The 27,186-nt window shown below is 38.8% G+C and overlaps 1 protein-coding gene across 2 annotated transcripts in view; it reads right to left on the bottom strand.

Annotated features, from left to right (window-relative positions):
• pik3r3b (phosphoinositide-3-kinase, regulatory subunit 3b (gamma)) overlaps positions 1-26,135 on the bottom strand; it is a 218,511-nt gene extending 192,376 nt beyond the window's left edge. The window contains exons 1-2 of one of the 2 annotated variants that reach the window (XM_047813326.1): positions 25,981-26,135; positions 24,817-25,720 (exon numbers count right to left, since the gene is read on the bottom strand). In XM_047813326.1, the coding sequence (XP_047669282.1) occupies positions 24,817-25,159 (343 nt within the window). In that variant the 5' untranslated portion in view covers positions 25,160-25,720; positions 25,981-26,135. The remainder of the gene's footprint in view (positions 1-24,816; positions 25,721-25,980) is intronic. The other variant, XM_047813327.1, reaches the window with a different exon arrangement.
• Between the last annotated feature and the right edge of the window lie 1,051 nt (positions 26,136-27,186).

The following is a 27,186-nucleotide window of genomic DNA, read 5'->3' as shown; positions in this document are numbered from 1 at the left end:
CAGTGAAGGTATAGATTTCTGCAGCTGTGCCCTGGACCCCTCCACAACACAGATGAATCACACACACGCAAAAAACACACACATACACACACAAAGCCCTTTACCCCATGTGGCACAGTGCCAGGGCTAACTTTAAAGGCAGCTGTATTGAATTACTAAATTAGAGAAGGATGTGGGTGCACCTGTGTGTGTGTGTGTGTGTGTGTGTGTGTGTGTGTGTGTGTGTGTGTGTGTGTGTGTGTGTGTGTGTGTGTGTGTGTGTGTGTGTGTGTGTGTGTGTGTGTATAACAGGAAATATATGAGGCAATTAAAATAACCATGGGAAACCGGGATACCAGTTAATTAGGCAAAACCGCACACACACAATCCAAGAGTCCCTCAACCATGTTTCCAAGCTCTTCCTGTTTCTGAATGTATTAATTATGGTTTTGTGTGTGTGTGTGTGTGTGTGTGTGTGTGTGTGTGTGTGTGTGTGTGTGTGTGTGTGTGTGTGTGTGTGTGTGTGTGTGTGTGTGTGCAGGATGGAAATGAATCACGCTTGAATCTGGCAGACTGGTGTACAAATCTAGGTGCGGTGGAGGAGGAATAAAGAATAGCGTTTGGTCTCTTTACTTCCTCTTTACTTTAAGCCCACTGAACACCTCCGAGTTGAATTAGTACGTCTTTTGGAAATCAGGCACTCTCATCCAACATGAGTGCCAAATGCTCTATTAAACGTATGAGCACAAATTCCCACAGATCTGATTCGAATCCCACATCGAGGTGTCCCAGAACATTCCGTCCCAAAAAAAAAGAAAGAGTGTGTTAAGAGTCTCCAAATTACTACCTACTGTATAGTCTTGGAATGAGATGTTCATAAAGTTGTGATCAGGTTTCTATATATTATTTTGGCTATACAGTGTATATTTACAGTGTATTTGTGAATCTCAGTGAGATTCCAGTCAAAACTCCATAAAAGGAAACGCTTACAGAGCTAAAAACATGAAATGACAACTAAACGGCAAAAGATAAAGAAATTTTGTCTCACTCCTGTGGCAAGAAACAGCAGAAGGAAAACATTTATTTAAAAGAATAAAAAAAAATATTGTGTAAATCTTCTTCTTCTTCTTCTTCTTTCGGCTTTTCCCTTTAGGGGTCGCTACAGCGAATCATCTCTCTCTACCTATCCCTATCTTCTGCATCCTCAACATCCATATACCTCCTCTTTGGCCTTCCTCTTTGCCTCCTGCCTGGCAGCTCCATGTCCAACATTCTCCTACCAATATACTCACTCTCCCTCCTCTGAACATGTCCAAACCATCTTAATCTGGCATCCCAAACTTTGTCCCCCAAATGTCCAACATGGGTTGTCCCTCTGATGTACTCCTTCCTAATCCTGTCCAATCTTGTTGGAGAATCTCCAATCAAAGAGAACCTCAACATCTTCAGCTCGGCTACCTCTAGCTCTGACTCCTGTCTTTTCTTCAGTGACGCTGTCTCTAAACCATAAATGCTCTGGATAAAAGAGGCTCATTGTCAGAACTATTTTGTCTGTCCTGAGAAATTAGAGTATACTGATTTTTTTTTTTACATAGTCTGAATTTTCTGGTACTGATCATTCACAAAAGCAAACACACACACACACACACACACACACACACACACACACAGGCAATGTATAGTAATCAAACCACCTACTGGCATGGAAACCCTAATATACATGAAGGGAACATGATAAACAGCACAGACAGTAACCTGAGCTCAGGTGGAACCCCAGACGCTGGAGCAGTGAGGCATTACTGCTACCTGTGCCGTCCCTAAAGCAGTAATTTAGACTTATTATGAGTGCATGCCTAGTTGGCACCAAGCCAGAAGATTACAACAATTGCTAAATCTGATTAAACTATAAAACACTGCGTACATCATGTTTCACTGGCTTTGTTTACACGGCAGTACAAATTTGATTGCTTTTAACCCTTTCAACCCTGCGCGCTAACAATCCGGTCCTGCGATGAATAGGGGCTCGTTTAGAGTAGGACGGGTTTAACGAAAATGTAATTAGTTCAAATTCTGGATCATTTGCATGATTTTAATGTCGAATCTGCTGCAAAAATAAAACAAGCAGGTTAAAAAAAGCTGAAAGTAAAGAACCTTTTTAAAAAAAAAAAAAGCTGTTAATTTAGAAACAGTAGTGTATCAGGAAGAGTTTATGTGGTGAAACATTTCAGTCGTTCATTACAGAAATAATTCAGTGTTGTAGTCATTCAGGTCCATATCAGGGATTAGTGGACCTGGTGGATTAGGTGTTGGACTATTGATCGGAAGATCATGAGTTTGCATACCAGGTCCACAAATCTGCCACTGTTGGGCCCCTGAGAAAGGCCCTTAGCCCTCAGTTGTATAATAAAATGTAAGTCTCTCTGGATAAGGGTGTCTGTCAAATGCTGTAAATATTTGGCCTTGAAATATATCTTTCGAGACTGGACCTCCAAGCTTTTCCTCATGTTATTGTACTTTTTTTTATATTTTTTTTTTGACTGCTCAAACTGAGCTGTCTATCTAACATTTCAGCAACGGTTTACAAACACAAACCCTACATACATTTCATGGCACATGAACACAATCACCTTGCTCTGTTTACGTGTGGGGGTCATAACGTTCGCATGCCCGTATCAGTACAATCCCACGTGTGCTTTGCTCATGTTTATACATGTGCCGGAGCAGCCTTATATATGGACAGACGAGGTTTGTTATTGTGTCGTCCTTCTGCTTCTCTTTTTCACTATCACTCTGTCGATAATATACACAGTGAGGAATGCAGATCTGTCAGAAGTGTCCCAGAGGAAAGGAGATCATCCGTGGCCATCTTACGCTTCACAGTTTATGCTTACAAAAAAAAAAAAAAAAGAGTGAGAGTGAGGTAGAGCGACAGGAGATATGGAGGGAGATTCATGGTAGGAGCAGTGAGAATAAATCCAGGAGGATTATACCGAATCAGCAGGGAATCATGCATGCAAAAACGGCCAATCTCTTAACCCTCAGCTCTGACGGATTGGTATTAGTGAGCTAACACACGCTGCAATCCTGGAACAATGGAAGTGTTGTTAAAGGTACCCCCCCCACACACACACACTTTCCTTTTTTCACTTAATGCCACACACATAATACTTTACGTCCTTCAGTTCTAAACCAGCCTGGCTGAAATCCCTTATAACATACCACATCCAGTTAAATAAATGCCGTCGGCTATATTAAATTAACTGGATATGAAAAACTCCTCCAGTAATGGGTTCACTGGGTCAGACATCCATGTGTATATTAATAGGTGCTGTAAGTACTGTGAGATCTGAGAGGCTACAATGGAGAATCATCATCATCATCATCATCATCATCTTCACCATCATCAAACAAAATGAATGACTGTGCTGGCAGCCTGAGATATGGACCCCTGCGGCATTACTTTAACTAGGTTCAACCGTTAATTAGCTTTTAAGTGTAATTGAACTGTCGTCACATCGTTCCCATAGTAGCTATATGTAGTTACATCATTTTTTTCTTACATACTGAAGTTTCCGATGTTGGCATTTTAAAACAGACCGAAGTAAAGCAATAACTTCAGTATTGTCAGGAAATTTTCAGGATTGTGGAATTTATGCTTTTTTAATCCGTTTTTTACAGTGAAAGTGACGTGACATACGGCTAAGTACAGTGACCCATACTCAGAATTTGTTCTCTGCATTTAACCCATCCAAAGTGCACACACACAGCAGTGAACACACACACACTGTGAACACACATTCCCGGGGCAGCACCCGGGGAGCAGTTGGGGGGTTCGGTGCCTTGCTCAATGGAACCTCAGTCATGGCCGGCCCGAGACTCGAACCAACAACCTTAGGATTACGAGTCAGACTCTCTAACCATTAGGCCACGACTTGCCCCAAACTTTACAGTTGTTTTAGGTCAATTAGATATGGAACTTGCTCTGAGGATATTAGAAAAGATGACTGGAACAATACGTGGTTAAAAATGTACCTGAGCTATAGACGCGTCGTTGTCCGATTAGCTATGTGTAGTTATACCGCACCACAGAATGCTTGATTCTGATTGGTCAGAAAGTTGATTCATTTTCTAACACAGCAGATAATATCTAACAGTTAATATATCGCTGCTCTCTTTCTAGTAAAAAAAATTCAGTATGTGTTGTTATTAGAAAATAATCAAGTCTGTGGATTTAACAGTTTCTCTGTATTATGTTCCTGTAACAGTGAACACACACACACAAACACACACACACCACCACCACCACCACCACCACACATACACAAATCACCACCACACACACACACACCACCACCGTCTTTTATTAATTGTTAGGGTCTACAAGTCCTCTATAGCATTTATCCCTTTTCTCATTAGTTAACTACATCATTCTTTATGTTCTGTCAAAAAAATGAGGCTATTCTTATCTACAGATGATAAATACCAGTTTGTGAGTCATGCTGCGTTGCTGTTGTGTTGATTATACCTCACTAACACTTTTTCAGGCTGGGGTCTGTTCATCCCTAACCCGTGTTTTGTGCAAGCTCTAACAGAACACAATGTGAAAATAATCCATTTGCATAATTTCTTTACACACAATGTGAACAATCCAACACGAATAAGCAATTCAAAGCAACTGCAGGCTTTTTATATATACAGTAACCGATGTTATTGACTGCACCCATGTGGCAATAAAGTCACCGCCCGAGAATATATTTGATTTCTTTAACTGAACAAGTTATCTCTATAATAAGGTATATAATAATAATAATAATACACGATCGGCTCTAATGTAGTCGCACAAAAGCCTGGGTAAACATTCTGTTATTGTCTAATATGCCGGTTTTATTTTGTCTTTTTACTGTTTCTATTATTAATACACACATCTGATCATGAATATATAATGTATAGGGATGTTATGAACCATTTATGATTATTTAACGGATTGTACCTGGCTCTAAAGCTTAAATATGAACGTAAAACTTTAACATTTTTATGCAGATTTTTTTTTTATTCCTTTAACTCTGATCTGAAGCGATGAATCTGTCCGTTGGTAAAATAAAAGTAACATTTTAACTTCAGGATTGTCAGGAACTGCTTCAGGGTTCGGGAACTTTTTGTTGTTGTTGTTGTTGTTGTTTAAGCCATTAAAAATGTTATAGCTGTTATTGAATCAGAGAATACTGAACCGGTTTTGAAGATGTTACACGACGTAATACAATAAAAGGATAAAAATAGTTTCATCTGTTTTTTTTAGAATGTGTAAATGTATAAAATGTTTAAATGTGTAAAAGCACTATAAGCCATTTACAGTGTAAAAGGTTTATAAATGAGGCCACTTTATTCGTCATTTTCATGACAAAGAATTTTTGACTCTCGTCTATAATAGCACGATGACTTAAAACCTCTGAGTCTTAAAGCCCATGGCAGATCAAGCTGAGAAGCCAAGCTCTGTGCGTATGATTTCTGATGCCCACAAATAGCATTTTTAATTAGACTTGACGCCAATGAAAGAATGTGCTGACTGCAGAGGTGAAGGACGAGTGGGATGATTAGGGGCAGGCAGAGCTGAGCACCAAATAGCTCTGGGAGTTAAATCGTTAGACAGGATTATGAAACATAGGGTACAAGTACACACTTAAGGTCTGGGTGTTTTGTATGTAGAAGGAGGTCTGCATGTACGTGAGATTTTAGAGAATTTGATTGAATCCACTGGTCAAAGATATCGCCCCAGACAATACCTAGCCAAGGTTAACGTCAGCTAAATGCACGGTCTGGACATTTTATCAGACGTGTGTGTACTGTAGCATCACAGGGAGAAGGAGTGCTTGAGAAAGAAGATATAAGTTTTTCGCAAGGTCAAGGATATAAAGAATAAAAAAGCAGCGACTTCTCTCGACGGTTTGAGAAGCTGAAAGCTGGATGGAAGCCATGATAACTGGAGCACGGTGACAAGGGAATTAAATATTGATGGGAAAAGTTACCTTCGAGGCCTGCTTTTGTTTAATGGATGAGTTTTCCTATCACTCACAAAGGGCACTCCATCTGCACACGAGCCCGTGAGCATACACGGAGACTTATCGTCGCATGCTCTCTGTCATCTGAAATGGTGACAGCCAGAAAGATTCTTTGTTGTAATTCGCACTGTATCTTTCCCATACAGGCATCTGGATGCATCGAGGGGACTGACAGGAAATGGTCACAGCTTTTGTTAACTATCAGTTTCCTGTTGAGACTCTTTCATTCCTTTGGGGGAACAGAGGGAGATATGGGAAAGTGGGAGAAACGGGTGGGAGGCGGGGAGGAGGGTGGCCTCTTTTAAGCTCCAGAGAACTGAGAGAAAAATATGGGAATTCTTTGTCAATGCTTTATCCCCCCCTCTGTTTGACTATAATTGGAACTAGAAATAACACTCTTTACCATATGTGTAAAACTCTTGGGGCCTGATATACAAAGGAAATGCTGGCACTTTAATATGTGCAGAAAGAGAAAGTGTGAGCACAAGCAGGAAAAAAAAAAAAAAACGGTCGGAGCTGATCTAAGCTGAATCGCAGCTGAGCTTAGGGCTTGTCAGTAACTCTAATAACACAGCGAGGTTTGGGTTTCCTGTGTGAGAAATGAAACAATGGGCTTGGAGATACAAAAGTGATGCTTAAGTAGCAGGGATAATACATCCAGTTTCATATTTCACATGATTTAGTTATGGTTGAAAGTGTCAGAGGCACTAATGCTGAGAAAAAAAAGAATAATTCATAATGTGGAACCATGGATCTGATAGGAAAGTGAGCATTAAATGCTTTTTGTTGGGAAGGGATAGTCGATATAGCGATGATATTGTCCGTGTATGTACTGTACAGTATGGCTAGATTGTGGTAATGCAGTTCAAACTGGGGACACAACGAAAAAAATGGGTATTTAAAGGCTGTATCAGAAGTAGATGGTCTGTGATATATACAGTATATGTCATATATCCATGTCATCTGTGTATAATAGTTAACTAAGGTTTTGTTTTCTTTCTTTCTTTTTTGCCACAACTGTAATCCTTTTTCTAAAGATGTCACATGCTATCATGTTGAGATCACAGCCATGCTTACAGATTAAACAAATGATCATAGGAAAATCCTATGAGTCACTATGAGTGCATATAACCATGAGTACATGGTTCTTCTGACTGATCATGATATCTATCCTGATCCGATTATAAGTGAGCCGCATCCCATCCGTAGGCCTCATTGAAGTCCTTGAAATCCTGAATGGTTATAGCCTAGTAGCAATTTAGTATTTTAGTACAATAACTTAACACACTAACACACTATAATCAGTCTGTATTTCTGTTTTCAGGTGACTAACTCTGCCTTTTAAGAACATTCCATTTCTTTGCCTTAAGAAGCTTCTGGTTTGCTTCAGCGGTATGTTTTGAGTCATTGTGCATCTGTACTGTGCAGTTTTGTAGCATTTGATCCAGTTCCACATGTCCGTGCCATGACACTGCCTCCATGTTGTCTGACAGATGATGTGATAAGCTTTGGATCATGAGTCCATGCTTTCCTTCTCCATACTTTTCTCTTTCCAACAGTCTGGTACAAGCTGAACATGTTTTCCAGCAAAATCAAAAAGTTCTTTCTGTTCCTGTATCTTGAGCTAAACCCTCAGAATTGATATTGACAAAGGTGTCTCTCGATTGCAGACTTAGATAATGATACGCCTACCTCATTGAAGTGTTCTTGACTTGTGAAGATGATTTTTCTTCCCCAAGTAAAGAATTCTAAGATCATCAACCATCTTTAGTGGTCTCCTATGAATTTTGTTGTTTCTTGTCTTGCCAGTACATTACTCTCTCACTCATTTTCTACCGCTTATCCAAACTTCTCGGGTCACGGGGAGCCTGTGCCTATCTCAGGTGTAATCGGGCATCGAGGCAGAATACACCCTGGACGGAGTGCCAACCCATCACAGGGCACACACAGACTCTCATTCACTCACACACTCACACACTATGGACAATTTTCCAGAGATGCCAATCAACCTACCATGCATGTCTTTGGACTGGGGGAGGAAACCGGAGTACCCGGAGGAAACCCCCGAGGCACGGGGAAAACATGCAAACTCCATACACACAAGGCGGATGCCGGAATCAAACCCCGACCCTGGAGGTGTGAGGCAAACGTGCTAACCACTAAGCCACTGTGCTCCCCACCAGTCCATTACTTCTTCTTAAAAATGCACTAAATTGTGCCACGCCTAAAGCCATTTTCTACGCTATATCTCTGATGGGTTTGTGTTTTTTTTTATTTTGTTTTTTCAACCGAACGTTGATATCCGCCTTCACATGCATCGACATCTCAATGGACCGCATACTGCGAGTTCCCATGAACAGCTGCCAAATGCTAATTCGTGTAATTATTGGAATCAACGCGAGACCATTTATATCTCCTTAATTTGTCAAGAAGTTATGAGGAAACACCTGGCCATGAAGCTGCTTATCAGTCAATAGTCAAAATGAAGCTTATGTAATAAAATGGCTCCTAATAAAAACTCCTGCAATAATTCATCTGAACCTTTTGAATTAGAGCAGAAAGTCTGCACACACTTATATCACATCTTGACTGCTTCATTTCAAACCCATCCTGGTGGTGTACAGAGGCAGAAACACACTTACCCTGTCGCTGTCAAAATACAAAAGGACCTGAGTATACGTTATATATTTCACTTACGTTAAATATTTATTATATATGTTCACCATTTTTTCAGGAAACTGAAGAATTATAACTCTAACTCAAGGACATGTAATGCATTTAAACTGATCCAATTTCCTCAGTGCAATCTCCCCAATGAGCCAAGAAACAGAATGATGTGCATGCTTTAATTAAGCTAAAATTATGATTTAGCTACAGATTTCATATACGGCAGCAGAATCTGATCCCGTTTCAGTAATAAAACTCTCGTGCATCATCTTGTCCAATTTTAACTACAATAGTAATCATGCCTTCCCAGGGGCTTAGCACGTATCCTCCTACTCTTCCTTCTTCTGTACGTCATCTCATTGCCTTCCTGCACTGTGTTGACATGCCCCTGCTTTCAGAGAGAGAGAGAGAGAGAGAGAGAGAGAGAGAGAGAGAGAGAGAGAGAGAGAGAGAGAGAGAGAGAGAGAGAGGCATTGCTTTGCATGCTGTCTGATCTTTATCTGAGATACTGCAGATCTATTTTCGGATGTGCTTAAGCTAAAGTGATGTTTTTCCTGCTCTTCAAACGCTGCACTATGGAGAGGGAGAGTAAGGCTGAGAGATGAACAGAGAGAGTTAGGGAGAAAAGACTTGGCAGATGCGTGACAAGAAGAGCAGACGCAGAGATCGGCATGGCAAAGAGGAGGAATAAAAATGAGAGGGAAGCGCGACGTAGAATCTAGCAATGCAGCGAAAATTAGACAATCAGATATGTCAAGAGTGTTGTGAAATTGCAGAGAGAGTCTAGAGTCAGGCTGACTGACAGTCTCTGGGCATGAAGTGAGCATCCTTCAGTGTGCATGCTGTTGCTCTTTAACTTCCGTGGAGCTGTCTGTCCAGTAAATGACTGTAATTTCCCCAATGAGTACCACGAGCTTCCACAGAAAGAAAAAAAAACCATCCCTTCTATCTCCCCTCCATTATAACCTCAACACCGTGTGAATGCTGATTTTTGTAAAAATAGCAGCGTTTTTCACGTCTAATTTTTTTTTTGTTCCTTTTAACATTAGGAACCTTTGTTATCTTGATGAACTGAAGAGTTCTTCTCTCACTCTGTCATCTTAATCCCACCACTTCTCATGATTGGCAATTCAAGCGTTTTCCTTTAACCGTTTTAAAAGGGTCACGTTCAATAACAGAACAACAGACTTCAATTCACTTAAATTACACACTGCCAGGGAATAACGAAATGGCTGATGTATTTTGCTCTGCCGCGAAGGAGCTTTGTTCTTGACAGGCTCGGTGAAAAAGGGCAAAAGACGTGTAGCTTGTAACTGACAAGTGAGAGTAAAAGCTTTATGAATGGGTCTAATGAAGAAGGATGACTAAAAGCAACAGGAGATGGGGGAAAAGGAGACAAAAGAGAGGGCAGGGTGAAAAAAAATCTACAGAATATAAGGCCAAAGGCAAAGACATAAACAACAGAGTCTTCTTTTTTAGAGCTTATGTGCTATGTGGTGTCACACAGACAAAGATGACTTCGCTCACGGTTTCCTCCTCATGACATTACAGGGAGTTTTCCCTTGCCACTGTCACCTTTGGCTTGCTAATTAGAGTTCTAATCTATATTTACCTTCTTATAAAACTTCTATCTGACGATGCCTACTGTTACGTATAATACCAAAGCACCAGCGTGGGTATCTGAGAGAATCAGAAAGCATCTTGTTGAACTCAGAATACTAACATTGTTGATAAGTGCAATCATTTCGCCGGGTGTGTTACTGTAAAAACTGCAAAGTGGGCTTTGTTATAAACCCTTTGACATGGCCAGCCTAACCGACTTAGAATAGAAACATGTCACTGCACAAGTACAACAAAATTATTAACATAAACAGCTAGCTAATCTGTTGAAAGAAAATACAATATAAATAAAAATAAATAAATAAATCTAATAAAACAATGAAACAACAGGATCGAAAAATTAAGGAGAAGGTAAAAAAAAAAGTGACGTGACATATGGCTAAGTACGGTGACCCATACTCAGAATTTGTTCTCTGCATTTAACCCATCCAAAGTGCACACACACACAGCAGTGAACACACACACACCGTGAACACACACCCGGAGCAGTGGGCAGCCATTTATGCTGCGGCGACCGGGGAGCAGTTGGGGGGTTTGGTGCCTTGCTCAAGGGCACCTCAGTCGTAGCCGGCCAGAGACTCGAACCCACAACCTTTGGGTTACGAATCAGACTCTCTAACCATTAGGCCACGACTGCCCAAAAAATAAATAAGGTAAGTAAGACAAGGTCTGAAGAGGTGATGTAACATTCCTAACATTAATTGGAAGTCGTAACTCTAATAGCAAGTTGAAACTCAGTGGTTAAGCTGTTAGACTATGAGAAGGTTGTGAGTTTGACTCCCCGGACCACGGAGCTACTACTGCTGGACCCTTGAGCAAGGCCTTTAACCCTCAGTTGTATAGGATAAAGGTAAGACACTCTGGACAAGTGCGTCTGCCAAATACCATAAATCTAAATGCATTAAGAGGTGGAAACACTGCTTGCCATCAGTTGCAATGTATTACATCTCACTTATTGCACAATGGCAAATAATTGAGAAAAGCCAAAATAAGAAAATTGGACTAAAACTAACATTGCGTTTAGTCAAATATCTTTCTAGTTAGCTTCCACTCCTGAGGTTCTCAGTGAAATTTTGCATGAAATAACCCAAACGAGTTTCACCGCGAGGCCGCTTGTGAAAATTAAGGGGCTTTCGCACGTTTTAGTCTGTTTGGTGAGTAAGAATCAGAGAGAAAACTGATACTGTTGGCATGTTTGCTATTTGGTTTGGTTTCACACAGCACATAATTAAACCAAAAAAAAAAACGGACTGAGCGGTGGGTGTACAGGGCTGAAAACACACTCGTAAAAACATAAGTGATGGAAAAGACACACAAACCATTTCCAAGTGCACACAGAAATGACAAATATCACCCAAACACAGATAATTATAGATATAACTAACTAATATTATATGTATCACATGTAGCATTTAGATTCTCTTTTTTCTGCATTTGGTCCACAGCTTGTTTAGTCACAGTGAAATCACTTTCACACTCCAGTAGAACCAAATTAGTTTACTTGGACAAGGACAAAAACTCGCATGCAATCAGATTGGTTGTTTTGGTCCTTACTAAACATATGAGTATTATTATACTGTTCTTACCTCCTGAAATGACCCACAGCGAGTTTCAAAACTAGCGAAATGATGCAGAATTTTTAGAAGGAAATGTTTACAGTTTTTTCAGTATTGCATCTGTGTGCAACTTGGTTTAGTTTTTCTCGGGAAATAAAAGCTATATCTAGTCATATTCATCAGCTGATTGTAGAAAAAGCTAGTCTGAAATTAAATGTGGCTTTAGTTCTTGAAATAAATATGCATTGCCTTGCAAATAAAGCTGAGGACTGTTCTAGGATCCTTGATTTCTATTTCTGTATTACGTTTTATTTTGTCTTCTAAAATCCTGAAGCTCAATAGATACAGTACATTAGTATGTTGAGATAAAGAGAAACTTTTGGTAAACTTGTTTTATCAAAAGTTTAACAACTGCAAATCTGTTAGAAATCACACGACCTCAAACCTTAATATACAGTGGTGTGAAAAAGTGTTGGCCCCCTTCCTGATTCTGTCACACTTAAATGTTTCAAATCATTAAACAAATTTAAATATTAGTCAAAGATAACACGAGTAAACACAACATGCAGTTTGTAAATGAAGGATTTTATTATTAGAGAAAACAAAATCCAAACCTACATGGCCCTGTGTGAAAAAGTGTTTGCCCCCTAAACCTAATAACTGGTTGGGCCACACTTAGCAGCAAGAACTGCAATCAAGCTTTTGTGATAACTTACATTGAGTCTGTTACAGCGCTGTGGAGGAATTTTGGTCAACTCATCTTTGCAGAATTGTTGTAATTCAGCCACACTGGAGGGTTTTTGAGCATGAACTGCCTTTTTAAGGTCATGCCACTGCATCTCAATAGGATTCAGGTCAGGCCTTTAACTAGACCACTCCAAAGTCTTCATTTTGTTTTTCTTCAGCCATTCAGAGGTGGACTTGCTGGTGTGTTTTGGATCATTGTCCTGCTGCAGAAACCAAGTTCACTTCAGCTTGAGGTCATGAACAGATGGCCGCACTTTGTCCTTTAGGATTTTTTTGGTAGACAGCAGAATTCATGGTTCCATTTATCACAGCAAGTCTTCCAGGTTGTGAAACAGAAAAACAACCCCATACCATCACACTACCACCACCATATTTTACTATTGGTATGATGTTCTTTTTCTGAAATGCAGTGTTACATTTATACCAGATGTTATGCTACACACACCTTCCAAATGGTTCAACTTTTGTCTCGTCAGTCCACAGAGAATTTTCCCAAAAGTCTTGGATCATGTTTTCTGGCAAATCTGAGACGAGCCTTTATGTTCTTTTTGCCCAACAGCGGATTTCGTCTTGGAACTCTGCCATGCAGGCCATTTTTGCCCAGTCTCTTTCTTATGGTGGAGTCATGAACACTGACCTTAACTGAGGCAAGTGAGGCCTGCAGTTCTTTGGATATTTTTGTGGGGTCTTTTGTGACATCTTGGATGAGCTGTCTCTGCACTCTTGGGGTAATTTTGATTGGCCGACCACTGGGAAGGTTCACCACTGTTCCATGTATCCGCCATTTGTGTATAATGGCTCTCACTGTGGTTTGCTGTCGCCCCAAAGCTTTAGAAATGGCTTTATAACCTTTTCCAGACTGATAGATCTGAATTACATTCTTTCTCATTTGTTCCTGAATTTCTTTGGATCTCAGCATGATGTGTAGCTGTTGAGGATCTTTTGGTCTACTTCACTTTGTCAGTCAGGTCTTATTTAAGGGATTTCTTGATTGTGAACAGGTGTGGCAGTAATCAGGCCTGAGGGTGGCTAGAGAACTTGAACTCAGGTGTGATAAACCACAGTGGGGAGGTTGGGAACACTTTTTCACACAGGGCCATGAGGGTTTGGATTTTGTTTTCCCTTAATAATAAAAACCTTCATTTAAAAACTTCATATATGTTTACTTGTGTTATCTTTGACTAATATATACATTTATTTCATGATCTAAAACATTAAAGTATAACAAACTTGCAAAAAAAAAAAAAAAATCAGGAAGGGGACCAAAACTTTTTCACACCACTGTATATAACAGTTGAGATTTGTATGAAATGATATGATAAATGGAATGAAATCTGCCTCTTCAAGCTGCTCTGATAAGCAACTACAGATACTCTCAGAGTTACAATAGTTCGACTTATATATTTTCAATCCTAAGATGGACAATAGCAATACGACAAAACTGAGGAAATATTTTAAATATTGCACGGCAGGCAATCGTAGCAACGCACGTGATACAATATGTTGGTCTCCTGCCTTGCCTCCTCATTGGCATCCACATCTTTTGACAAATAAGTTAATGTAGCCATCAAAAACCTAACGTTGTTCAATTACACAGTCGTCGGACAGAATCTTGGTCAGTACAATACGATACAATATAATACTGCAGTGGATGTATGATACGTAGCTTTAACGATTTCACCACTACTGTTAAAGATTTTATAGCAGATAGGATTATTTACTGAACAAACTTTCTGTTAGATTGTATTAGCCAAATGTTCTTAAATTATTAACAAATTACAGTATACTATGCCATACTGATCACCATTTTTTAAGACTTCTAGGTAGGCTACAGTAGGTTATGGTTCGACTTGCAATGTTTTCTAGTCACTATGGAACGCATCTCCTTCTTAAATTCAGGGACTGGCTGCATATCCAAAATACCAAGTGTTTAGACTATACTGATCTCTGTTGTTTAAAGTCTGGTATGTAAAAGTAGTGGTTCTTCTGTGCTTCGCTAAGACCTAATCTCCAAAATTGTCCACATAGCGTGACAGGTACAGACCATACTAAATTGAGAAGGGAGTTTCCCCTCATGGTGGATGATGACCAACAGAGTGGCCTGGCTATGCTCTGCTGTCAGTCCAACAAGGGGAATGACAAAGGCCAAGGGGGACCTCGATCCAAGCACACCCTGTCATTACGCGGTGTATGGTGGACCAAACCGTCTGCTCACCCAAGCCACAAGTGTGCCACAAAGCACAGTGAACATTCCTCTGTTCCCATGGCAGCCATACTGTGTTTACTGCAGCCATCAGCACAAACCATTTCAGAGGTCTGTACAGTTCTCTCTCATGGTTACTATTTCTGATCTAATCTTATGTCAGAGACATCCGCTAGATAATCGGATATTTTGACCTGTTCCTTCCACCTAAATTTAAAAAAATGACAGGATGCTCGAAGGAAAACATCAGATCCCGTTTCTTCTCACCTCATCTAACAGCAAGAGAAGAGTAGCACGGCGTAGTGAAGGCGTGGACACGTGAGGGGAATGGGCCGAAATCAAGCCAGAAAACGAGAGGCCAAACCCATAAGAGAGGTTCAAGGGTAGTTCAAACCAAGCCTTGGAAATGAGTGTACTAAAAACAAAACGCCATCCAAGTGAGCTCATATGCGTGCCATGAGGGAAAAAACATTGAACATGGTTGTGAGGCTGGAACAGAGAAAGCCTTGAAGCCTTGAAATCCCAGCATATTACAAAAACTTGAAAGGTAGATATAATTCACTTCCAAGCTCCACAGAGAGAGATTTAAAACTAACCAAAGTCTTTTCAACATGACTAGGACTGGATAAAGCAACAACAATCATAGAGTTAATACAGGACCATATTTTGTGGATGTCAGCTGGGGGTACTGAAACTTTCCTTTCCAAAACAAAATCTGTGTTTGTGAGCTGGTCTGAAACAACGATAAAAAAGTGAGGTCTACAATGTAGAAGTAGTTAATGTATCACAGTGTGGAATACAGCAAGTATTGGACCAATTGATAATTGGTTAATTCTTACATGCTATTTATTTATTTATTTATTTATTTATTTATTTATTTATTTATTTATTGTAAGTTTAATTTTACAAGTATTTTTAATTATTTACATTTAAAAGACCTTTGAAACCTGCTTTCAGCCTGTTTTCATTTTTTGATACTTGCTTTTAATATGACATTGCTAAAATATTTTACAATTCATTTTCCTGAATATTTTTTCCAATGTCTCACAAAAAAGAACAGAGTAGAGATTCTATCATTAATAAAGAATAAAATTGACATATTTAAATAAGGTTAGATTAGATTTAAAGTTATTGTCATTACACATGTACAAGTACAAGACAACAAAATGCAGTTTGGCATCTAACCAAAAGTACAATAAGCAGGAAGTGCAAGATGTACAGTATTTACAGTATGACACTCAAACACTTATGATATCTGGTTATCATAAATTGTAGAACTAAAATTATTCATTATTTTATATATCATAAACATGCGGGGTTTTTTGTTGAACAAACTTTTCCAGAAAGAATTCTAGGACAAAGATGTTATATACAGAAAGTTATAAGAAATTGAGCTTCGACTCATTTTAAATGTAAAATTTTTAACTTTGTCATTTTTGTTCAGATTTTTTTTATCTTCCTGTAAAGAGAAAAAAGTCCGGAGTTTAACAATACAAATAAAATGTCCTCATAAACCTTTATGGCATTTGGCAGACACCTTTATGCAGAGGAACTTACATTTTATCTCATTTTATGCAACTGAGGTTCAAGGGCCTTGCTCAGGGGCCCAGCAGAGCCAACTTGGTGGAGCTGAAACCTTCTGTTTGGTAATCCAACACCTTAACCATTAGGTTACCACATCCCCTCATAGCTATGGTCATTTTTGTGACTGTTGATATGAAAAAAAAAGATTAATTTATTCATTCATTCAACCTCTCCATCCTTTGTGGTGTATTCTGGGAACAGTGGAAAAGTGGAATCCCAAAAGGAACACCCTCACAGATCGCACACACACACACACACACACACACACACACACACACACACACACACACACACACACACACACACATGAAGCATGGTTACTCCACTTCCCAGCATACTGTTGAGAGACGGGGAAACTGGAGAACCCAGAAAGGCCATATGACTCCACACAGAGAGAAAACCGTGCCACCCTCTGCACCATCATGCTAAACTTGGCTATAGGATGGCTATACTAGAAAAAGATTGAGGGAATCTGTTCAAAGGATAAAATGTCACCCTAACTTACACATGTGCTGTCTGTGAATATGCTAATACTTGACCTTCAGACTATTCCCAGCTACAGAGCAATGGGTGTTCTGTCATGGGTAACCTTTAGTCGCACATGTTTGCAAAATTAGCCTCACTGATCACAATAAAGCTTTGACTTGCTCTCCAGCCCTTAGCCCCTAGCAAATATTTCCAAAGGGAAACTTTTGGCCGTCATTCCATCTTTCAGCTGCATGCCACAGAACAGTTCTTACACGTCTCAGTGACCGATCTCACATCTCAGATTTGATTTATGTGAGTAAATCAAATATCTCCCATGTGTCTCTGTGTGTTCAGGAAGACTATGCACAAGCCATGGAATCTTGAAATTTGTCAGGCTCTTCGGATGTTTTGATAATGGAGTCACTTGGGACAAATGGGAAGAGTTTAAGCAGGCAAGTTGGAACGTTAGTGGAACGTAAACGGAGGACAAGGCCAAGGAAAAAGACTAGCACCTGTGTCAACACAGCTTTTCGAGTTGTACACGCCGATGTTGGACCGTGGTGTCTTTCATGGATATTCTATATTTAAAGACCATATGAAAGAAGAAAGAGTAATGCAGCTATTTATCTTGAGGGCATAGCTCAAGCAATTCGGCTAACTGCTATGTCTGGCAAGCAAACTCAGAACTCACTTAAAGTCTTGCTAGTCCCTTATTTCCGACTATACTTCTTCCATTAAAACAAAAATGACTGGATTTGCAACCAACTGCATGCTAGGATCTAAGTACTTCTATCTTCCGTAAATCTTAAAAAAAACTGTATTTAAGAATAATGAATAAAGGATCTTTGGTAAGACATTAATACATAATGACTGCAAACAATACTAATCTGTGGTAAAGAGCCTTCTTCAAGAAGAGGATAAGCTCCATGAAGCAGACTGATTGGGCGACTAGTGCGTGACTGATTTGGCGACTAGTCCCTGCACATCCTGGTAGATACAGCCTCTGTTCTGTTTCAGTGCCCTGACAGTTGGCATGCTTTCACCCACAACTGGATAAGCTTTACTCTTATCCTTTCGCTCCCTCCCTTACTTACTCTGTGGCACAGTTTGTGGCCCATCCTCCAGTTCGTAAATACCAAAACAAAAAGACCATTCATTGCTATAAGAGAGATGTCTGGTACAAAATGTACCCAAAGATAAACCTAAAAAAATTCAACTGCCTAGATCAAACCTCCGGTCTATCAATATCTCAGTCTTTCTGTCATGATGCTAAAACTCCTGGCTTATGCTGAAATCATAACACAGAGAAGGTGAACCAACAACTTGAGACAAACCTTTCTCTAGAGAATGAATTAGTTCTGCCATGCAAGTTGCCTCAAGCAAACTTGGCAATCCAGAGGTGCATTAGTGTTAATGGATGCACCAATTTGTAGCGCTAATGCAAATGGATGTGTACATATAAGAGCACTTTGCCCTGACTGCAGCACATGACCTCTGATGGATACTGTACTGTGTGTGCATGTGTATAAGAGAGTGTGTGGGGTAAATGTCTGTTCTAATACTTCCTCCATGTATTTACATGACTACACTCATCACCATCAAAGTCACAGTGCCTCCACAAAGAGTTCCTAATAGTTTAGTGGATCGTTCAAACACTTTGAGCCACCACATGTTCTTGTTACCTAACAATGATAAAAACAGAACGTTGCATAAGAGATCATTGCATCCATATAAGCTTCAAGAAAAGAAACATATCATTTGCTATATGAGTTAGGAACTGCTAAGATTCTATTTCTATCATGCCCTATTTACTGATAAATTCCATATTAATGTACACATTTTCATACAGCTGCCCTCAAAATGACTACTGCACCGAAAAGCAGTTTTGTCTGGTTTGGAGTTTTTTTTCCAGACAAAAACAGATGTATGGTACATCATTCTCTCTCACACAAAGGCAGTGTTTATCGTTGCCTCTATGACTGACAATACACAATAGCAGTCTTAAACAGCACATAAGTACAATGCTTTGTGTGGTCTTGGCTTTGATTTGGGGTAAAACTGCAGGCGTTAGAGTGCTGGACAGGCTGATGCCAGTCTTAGGATGTGTCCTCCTTTATAACACTGTTATACATCGAGAAGATTTTGAGCTAGAGAAAATGCAATTACACAGTTGAAAAATTTAAACACAAAGTACTTATTTTCATCACTTTCATGGGGACAATCTACCACATTTTGAAAAGAAGGACATTCATTTCATAGCCCTTGTCACTTTATCTTCTGTTGTTATGCCACAGCTTTAAAAAAAAAAAAAAAAAAAAGGTAAAGTTTTTTAGCTATTTAGCATGCTAAAAATGAGTTAGCTGGTTAACAATAGGCTTTATTTTTTGTGTTCATTTTATGATTTGACCTTTTCTTACACATTTCAAAATGTTATTTTTATATATTTGCTGCAAGTGCACAAGTGTACATTATATTAAAGCAACACAAACTAATCTTGGCTAGGATGCTAACTAACTAGCTCATCCAGGCTGTACATCCAAAATCTAGCTTGAAAGCAATAGTTGCTCACAAGGGAACATAAAGCTGGTATCATGTAGAATGTTATGCTAAGTTTAATATATATTACTGATTTTACTGCATTAGCTGTGCAGCTTTCAGTATATAAAGACAGCTAGTTTGACTAGCTTAAACTGTGGAGTAGCATTTGGCTAAATTGTTACCTTTTGGTTAGTATCATTTGATGTAATTTATTATCATATAGATGTCTTTCTAATCACTGCTTAAAACTTGCTGTTTGTCTAAATCTTGTCGAAACTCTGGTTTCAATATGTCGACCTATATAGTAACAGTAAACAGCTTTGGCCAGTAGTAAAGCCTGGAACATGGATTGGGATGAATAAGATTTTTCTGCAGCTAAATATGAAAAATGTATCAATCAAAAATTACTGTATTATTATTATTACACAATTATAAAGAGTTTCAACAAAAACCCAATCGAAAATTATAAATAGTCTAATCACAGGATTTATAATCTAATAAGATGCCATTTGTTCACATTCTCTAGCATAGCCTGATTAGCTAATCAAGCGACATCCACCCAAATGTGGAAATCTACTTTGCTAGAAAATCCTTTGTGTTGCAGTAACATCTTAAGGGCCTTTAAGAGGTTTTGAGAAAGTTAACTAGGTGAAATTACTTCAACACATTTTGCAGTCACAGTGGATGTGACCGGAGTTAAACAGCATTCAGGCCAACAAGTGTTCTGCCAGACTTTCAGCTCAGACTGCACCTCCCTGCCACGGAGAGAAAAAGAAATGAATAAGTCGCAGCTGTCCAGGTCCAAAGCCACAAACACAGAAGCAGAGAGTGGAAATGCAGTACCTGAGCTAACACCAAAGATTACTGGCTTGAAGCAGCACTTTATTAAAGTTTTGGAAAGGTTTGTGATGGACAAAGAAATCATTTCCAGACTTGGAAATCATTATCGGATATTGGAAATCATTATCAAGGATAATGTTGTAATCAGGATAATCATTGCTTTGTGAAACAGATTGCACTAGCAATTTTTTATGCTAATGTTTTTCCTAGCATCTGGTAGAGGACACAGCATGCTGTCTGCAGCAGTGCGCTTCTGTGTCCTGTCCCTCACTAAATATAGCCAACAAATGAGGCAATGCAGCATGACCAGCACGTCCGAATGTACTAACACACAATCAGCAATCAGTCATTACTTCTTCTTACTGAGCTAACTCAACTATGAGATGCAGAATCAATCAATTTAATTAAACAATAATTATCGTTGAGATCGGTGAGTGATCAGACCGTGTCAGGGGCATATACTGTAGGTCTATATAAAGCATGTTAATGATAAATAATGATGTTAAATCTGATCAATTAGTATGCATTAGCTGTGTGTCATTATTGAAACCAATCACTTGACAAATTTGGTACAGAGCTGATCAACACATGGCCATAGTTCATAGATTCTGGTTTTATAAACACAAACCAGCTTCTGTTGTGGTTTATCTAATCTCATGCATTTAAGTGAATGATTAAGCAGAAGGCAGCTCATAAGATGAGAGTCTAGCCTGATTAGGTCTGACAGAAAAGGGTTTCGTTTTATTTACCTTCTACGGCCTGATTAGCGAGCTAAAGACGTTTTGTTGGAAAGAGAAAAAAGTGGAAAAACTACAGACGAAAGCAGACTGTTTAAAGTCTAATGGGCAGAGAAGGTTCTATTTAGTCCCTAAAAATAAATTCAAAACAGATCTTAAAAGTAAAAAGTGGTCAAGTAAAGCACCGCTTGAAAACAAAATAAACAATTCAGATTTTGTATGGCCATTACATCATCATTCAACATGGTGTAATGTTGATTTTCTAGTTTTTATGTAACTGGACCATACACATTTTAGTTGAATAGCCCTGCACTATCATACTATTGCTATGTGTACAGTGTTATGTGTGTATAGGGTTGTGTGTGTGTACATTGTTGTGTGTGTATAGTGTTATGTGTACAATGTTTTGATTGCATAGTGTTGTGTGTGTATAGCGTTTTGTGTGTACAGTGTTATGTGTGTATAGTGTTACAGGTATGTGTGTATAGCGTTTTGTGTATACAGTGTTATGTGTGTATAGTGTTGTGTGTGTATAGTGCTATGTGTGCATAGTGGTATGTGAGAATAGTGTATGTGTATATAGTGTTATGTGTGAAAAATATTATGTGTGAATAGTGTTATGTGTGAATATTTTTATGTGTGTGTAACGTGTTTTATGAGCGTATAGTGGTATGTGTAAGTGTGCGTACAGTGTTGTGTGTGTATTGTTGTATGTGTACAGTGCTGTGTGCGTATTGTTGTATGTGTACAGTGCTGTGTGTGTATTGTTGTATGTGTGTGTACAGTGTTGTGCGTATTGTTGTATGTGTACAGTGTTGTGTGTATTGTATGTGTGTGCACAGTGTTGTGTGTGTATGTAGTGGTATGTGTGTGTACAGTGTTGTGCTTGTGTATGTAGTGGTATGTGTGTGCACAGTGTTGTGTATATTGTTGTATGTGTGTGTACAGTGTTGTGTGTATTGTTGTATGTGTACAGTGTTGTGTGTGTATGTAGTGGTATGTGTGTGTACAGTGTTGTGTGTGTATGTAATGGTATGTGTGTGTACAGTGTTTTTTGTGTATGTAATGGTATGTGTGTGTACAGTGTTGTGTGTGTATGTAATTGTATGTGTATGTGTACAGTGTTTTTTGTGTATGTAATGGTATGTGTGTGTACAGTGTTGTGTGTGTATGTAATTGTATGTGTGTGTACAGTGTCGGGTGTGTATGTAATGGTATGTGTGTGTACAGTGTTGTGTGTGTATGTAATGGTATGTGTGTGTACAGTGTTGTGTGTGTATGTAATGGTATGTGTGTGTACAGTGTTGTGTGTGTATGTAATCGTATGTGTGTGTACAGTGTTGTGTGTGTATGTAATGGTATGTGTGTGTACAGTGTTGTGTGTGTGTATGTAATCGTATGTGTGTGTACAGTGCTAGTCAAATGATGCCACAGTGTTTGCTGACCAAGCTTTGCATTTCCTCTCTCAATGGAGAACAATTGAATGTCATCTGGATTAACTGGTAGCAACTCCTGTAATTCCTCATTTGCTTTATAGCACATTGGATCTACTTGTGGGAACATCAAAGCATTGGATTCTCCATTAATATTGGATGCACTCACTAATCTCTGTCATCTGCTATTCCTTAAGCACATATGGTGTGATCAAGACAGGATTTCTGCACTTAATCCATGCTCATTCCACTTCCACAGAAGCGACAGAGATAATGGAGTTTTTTTCTCCATGCAGAGCCAGAGATTGAAGTTCACAGCTGCTGTCACTACAGTCAGTGTACAGGGTAAGTTTGTCCACCTGAAGAAGTTCACATCATTAGACACCTAATCTAGCAGGCCAGTGGGCTTTGTGCATGAAAAGCTCTTTTTTTATACACACACACCCTTTTTCCTGCTAACAATCACAAAAAAGATGTTCTAGGAAATGATAGCTTAAAGGAACCAAGAAGCCTACTAGATAACGTGTGAATTCCAAGATCCATGGGAAAATCTTTTTCTTTTATGTTAGAAAAGAAATCCATTAAAATCCATTAAAAACGAGACGATCCTCTAAACCGCTGATGCATTAGACATGAACAACGGATCTAACAGACTACAGCTTACGTTAAGTCAACCATTTTTGGTTTTAAATTAAAGTTTAAAAGCTTAATACTCAAAGGTATGTAAGGATGTACTCCTAGTATTCAGAGCAAAGATGTAAGGATGTACTCCTAGAGTTGGGAGCTTTTCTACATTTCTGATAGCTATGCGTATATAAAAAATTTAAAGTGACCTCGAAACAATCTATGTCAAAATGTCTAATGCATAAAGAAAGAGAAGTTTAAAAAAAAAAAATATATATATATATATATATATATATATATATATATATATATATATATATATATATATATATATATATGCAAATAATAATATGAACACTATTAAAAATATAAACAATATAAAACATTTAAAGTCAAAATAGCACAAAGTGTCAGTTTGTAATTGTCATTTTAAAAATACATTAAAAACATATAAAGTAATAAAGTAATAAAGAATCAGTGTAATAAATAAAATAAAAAAAATCATTATTATAAAGGAACAAGAAATGAAGCGATAAGATGGTGGCAATAAACCCAAGATTGGCAGTGTAGCTACTGGAAGCGATAAAAGAAATTCTACTAAATCCAGCAATAAAGCCTGCTAGATTTAGCAGAACAGCTAACATCAGTAACAACAGCTTTAATGGGTCATAATTTAGAACTTAGGAGAAAATGATCCATGTTGTGCGCTGACTGTGTTCGACAGGGAATCACTGGCACTTGTTAATAACTGGCCCAGTGTAACATATCAGCCCAATGCACCTGTGATCAATAATTCAATATAGGTCCGTTTTTTGGGTGGGCTCAAGCGCGTCATACTTACCTGCTAAAAGAGGACTGAGATCAATGAAAAGCATAAATGACACAAGTAGATCAAACTCCTCGATGTCTAGAGACATGTATGGCACACATTTAGAATTAGCAGCCATCTTGGGACTGAGTGCTCTGTGGTCTGTGATTTCAATATTATTTTAATGACTGCAATTGCGGAGTCAGTAGAAATACTCAGCATATAACTAAAAAGTTTTTAGCTATAGATACAATTATAGCTGTAGTACAGTACAGTAGTATTAATAGTTATTCTTTTGTAATGACTGCAATAATGGAGGATATTAGCAACTATTATCAGTTTTGTTATAGCTGTAGTTTTAGTTATAGTTATAAAGTTATACTGTACTTACAGTTGTTATAGTTATATACTGTAGTTATAGCTGTAATTATTGTTATAGCATTATACTTATACTTACTGTTAAAGCTATATACTAATAGTAGATTTTTTTTATTTATTATTTATATTTTAGTAGTTATCGATATAGCGATAACGTTATTGTTGTTATCTTACAGTTATAGTTATAGTAATTATTATTTTTTAGATGGGGTGGGGGATAAAAGCAACTATGATTAGTTTTGTTATAGCTATAGTTTTAGAAATACCTATATAGTTATAGGTGAATAGTTATATTGCTTTTGTTATAGTTACATTTTGGTTGTAATTATATTGTTATTTTATAGTTATAGTTCCTAAATAGCTATAGCTAAATATTACAGTTATACGTGTAGTTATAGATTCTAGTAAAAAGTACATCATTATAGTTAATTATATTTCCAGTTGAATAGCTATGGCTAAATAGCTATACATTTATTATGTAGATTTGTTTGTTTATTTAAAAAATTGCCCAACTGACTGGTCACTAAATAAAACGACAATATTCACTACTTCTAAACACACCACCTGTAAACACTCACCCCCTGAAATGCAGGCTCCCGGTGGCTGAGGTCCTACAGGTGTCTGATGTCCTCCAGGGGTTGGGGGAACAGGTCTAGGCCAGGGTTTTCCTGCAGGCAGGCCCAAATGCACAACCCCAACGTATTCCACGAAAGTCCCCGGGAAGTCACCTTTCTCCATAGTGCGTTCATTTGTGCCATGGAGCCAGCCTGCCGGGTTCTTCTCATCTCCCTCCTGGTATTCTGGGGTCAGAACCGCTAGCTTGCTGACAGTAAGGAGATCTCCAGGCTGCAGAGAGATGTCATCTCCTCGCTCTCGCTTGTACTCATACAGTGCACGGTACTGAAAACTGTCTGAGCTCATTGTGCATGCACTTTAAAAGATGTTTTTTTTTTCTGGATTTGGATTGTTTATTTAGAAAGAATAATTTTTTATTTTTTTATTTTTTTAAAAAAGTCCTGAATTAGTGTTTTGGGATGTCCTGAGAAATGATCGACATTTGGATTATTTCCTCGTAGAGGAAGGAGAGGAGGCCACTAATACACACTTCCTGAATTCGTCCAAGGGACACTTGTAGTCTGTGGTGATGTGTAATACGTATGCAGACGTTTGAAGAACACTATGGACAGAGAATTCAGTAAAAGCTCCAGTCTCATTAACAGACAGTGCCAAGGAGGGGTGTGCGGGAACAAGGGTGGAAGCGCTGATTTGGGCACAGAGAAGAGACCTGCAGCATGGAGGTCCGTAGGTCCTGCAGAGCTGGCGACAGCCGCCAGACGGTAAAGCAACATTTATTAAATTGTCCTCTCAGACTGGTGTCAGATGTGGTCCTACAGACAGACACACAAGAGTAGATCCTGTCCATCAATCCAAAGTCCACTCCATATCACATCACTCTGCACTCTACAAAAATTACTCAGCAACCTGAAAGTTATGAGGTGCAAAAAATAATTATAATGCATCATTACATTTATATTATGTTATAGTACTTAGTCTGCATACTGATACTGTATGTAATAAGAGATTAACTCATGAGTCTGCATTATGATTCAAGTAGCTGCATCACATTTAAGCATTTTAAAGCTCTTTTGCGCATCAGCTTTTGCGCATACATGTACACACTTCTCCAAGCCCAGAAACAGAGCACTGGGATGAGTGGCAACTTAAAGCCTGCACAAACTTACCGTCTTTCGGGCTCGGCACAAAGCCGTCCGAGTTTAAACGCGAATAATCCCACAAGAGAGCGCGGCTGTAAGGTCACAGTAATGACAGCGCACGCTTCATTCGCCTCCATAAGTGAGCGTGGCTTGGTGAGAGACGCCCAGCCGGACCGCTCCTGCTGACGGGCGAGTCGCGAACGAATCGGTTCTCTTTGAACGACTCTTTTCAGAGAGTCGACCGAATCGACTCGCTGGCATGAACGGATCAAATATTTTGGCACATGTTTTCAATGAAAATGTTATATTTTTAAATACTATGTTTAATTAAGAGGCATAATATTTTAACATACATAACAAACAGAGAATGTATAAAATCACAGTTCAAACCTTTATTCCAATGCCAGGATTGATGTATTTCTACTAGCTATTGGTATAAATCTCATTCTTCAGTTATGCTTGATGCCTTCTGAGAAATCAATGGAAGTTTATTCTCGTACATGGAGTTGTTCGTCATGGCCTTAATGATGATTGCTGCAGGTTGTACGCAGTTTGGCGATACAACAACCAGTGAATAGTATTAGACATCACATCACTTTATACAGGGCTTTCAAGTGTCACGCATTGAGAGTCACAGTCACACAGAAAAACGTTTTGACTATTTATCATATATTTAATAAGCTGCAGTGCCCAAAATGTATCAGTCCGCACCGCTGTCTCTATGGAACCGGGCAGGAATCAAGCGCGTCTCCCCTGGAGTTCTTAGCCGAGCCTGACACTTATCAGCTAATCAAAAAAAAGGCTACACAATAGCCAATCAGAAAATAGCAATATCTGGGTAAGATTTAACGCAACAACCAATGAAAAAAAATACATTCATTAGTGAGGGTATTTTCGATGGTCGGTTTGAACAAAACCTCAACATGAAACAATCATGACCCTAAAAATGGCTGGGCTTGAGACAAACTGTTTTATATGGGAGCAACATTACAATATAGGAGTCCAAAAAGGCAACAAACACTTACAATAAACAACACCAATCATAATCTTTCTCTCTCTCTCTCTCTCTCTCTCTCTCTCTCTCTCTCTCTCTCTCTCTCTCTCTCTCACAGAGAGAGGGGGGTGCTGGGGGGGGGTTGGAGATGTCACTCTTGCCAGTCTTCGAAACTTGAGAGCCCTGCTTTATTTTTCTGCAAGAGTAAAATAAACCGATCTCTCCTGTATGAATATAGA

The sequence above is a fragment of the Tachysurus fulvidraco genome, chromosome 5, assembly GCF_022655615.1.
Source record: "Tachysurus fulvidraco isolate hzauxx_2018 chromosome 5, HZAU_PFXX_2.0, whole genome shotgun sequence".
Taxonomy (NCBI): domain Eukaryota; kingdom Metazoa; phylum Chordata; class Actinopteri; order Siluriformes; family Bagridae; genus Tachysurus; species Tachysurus fulvidraco.
This window is presented reverse-complemented; position numbering and strand designations above follow the sequence as displayed.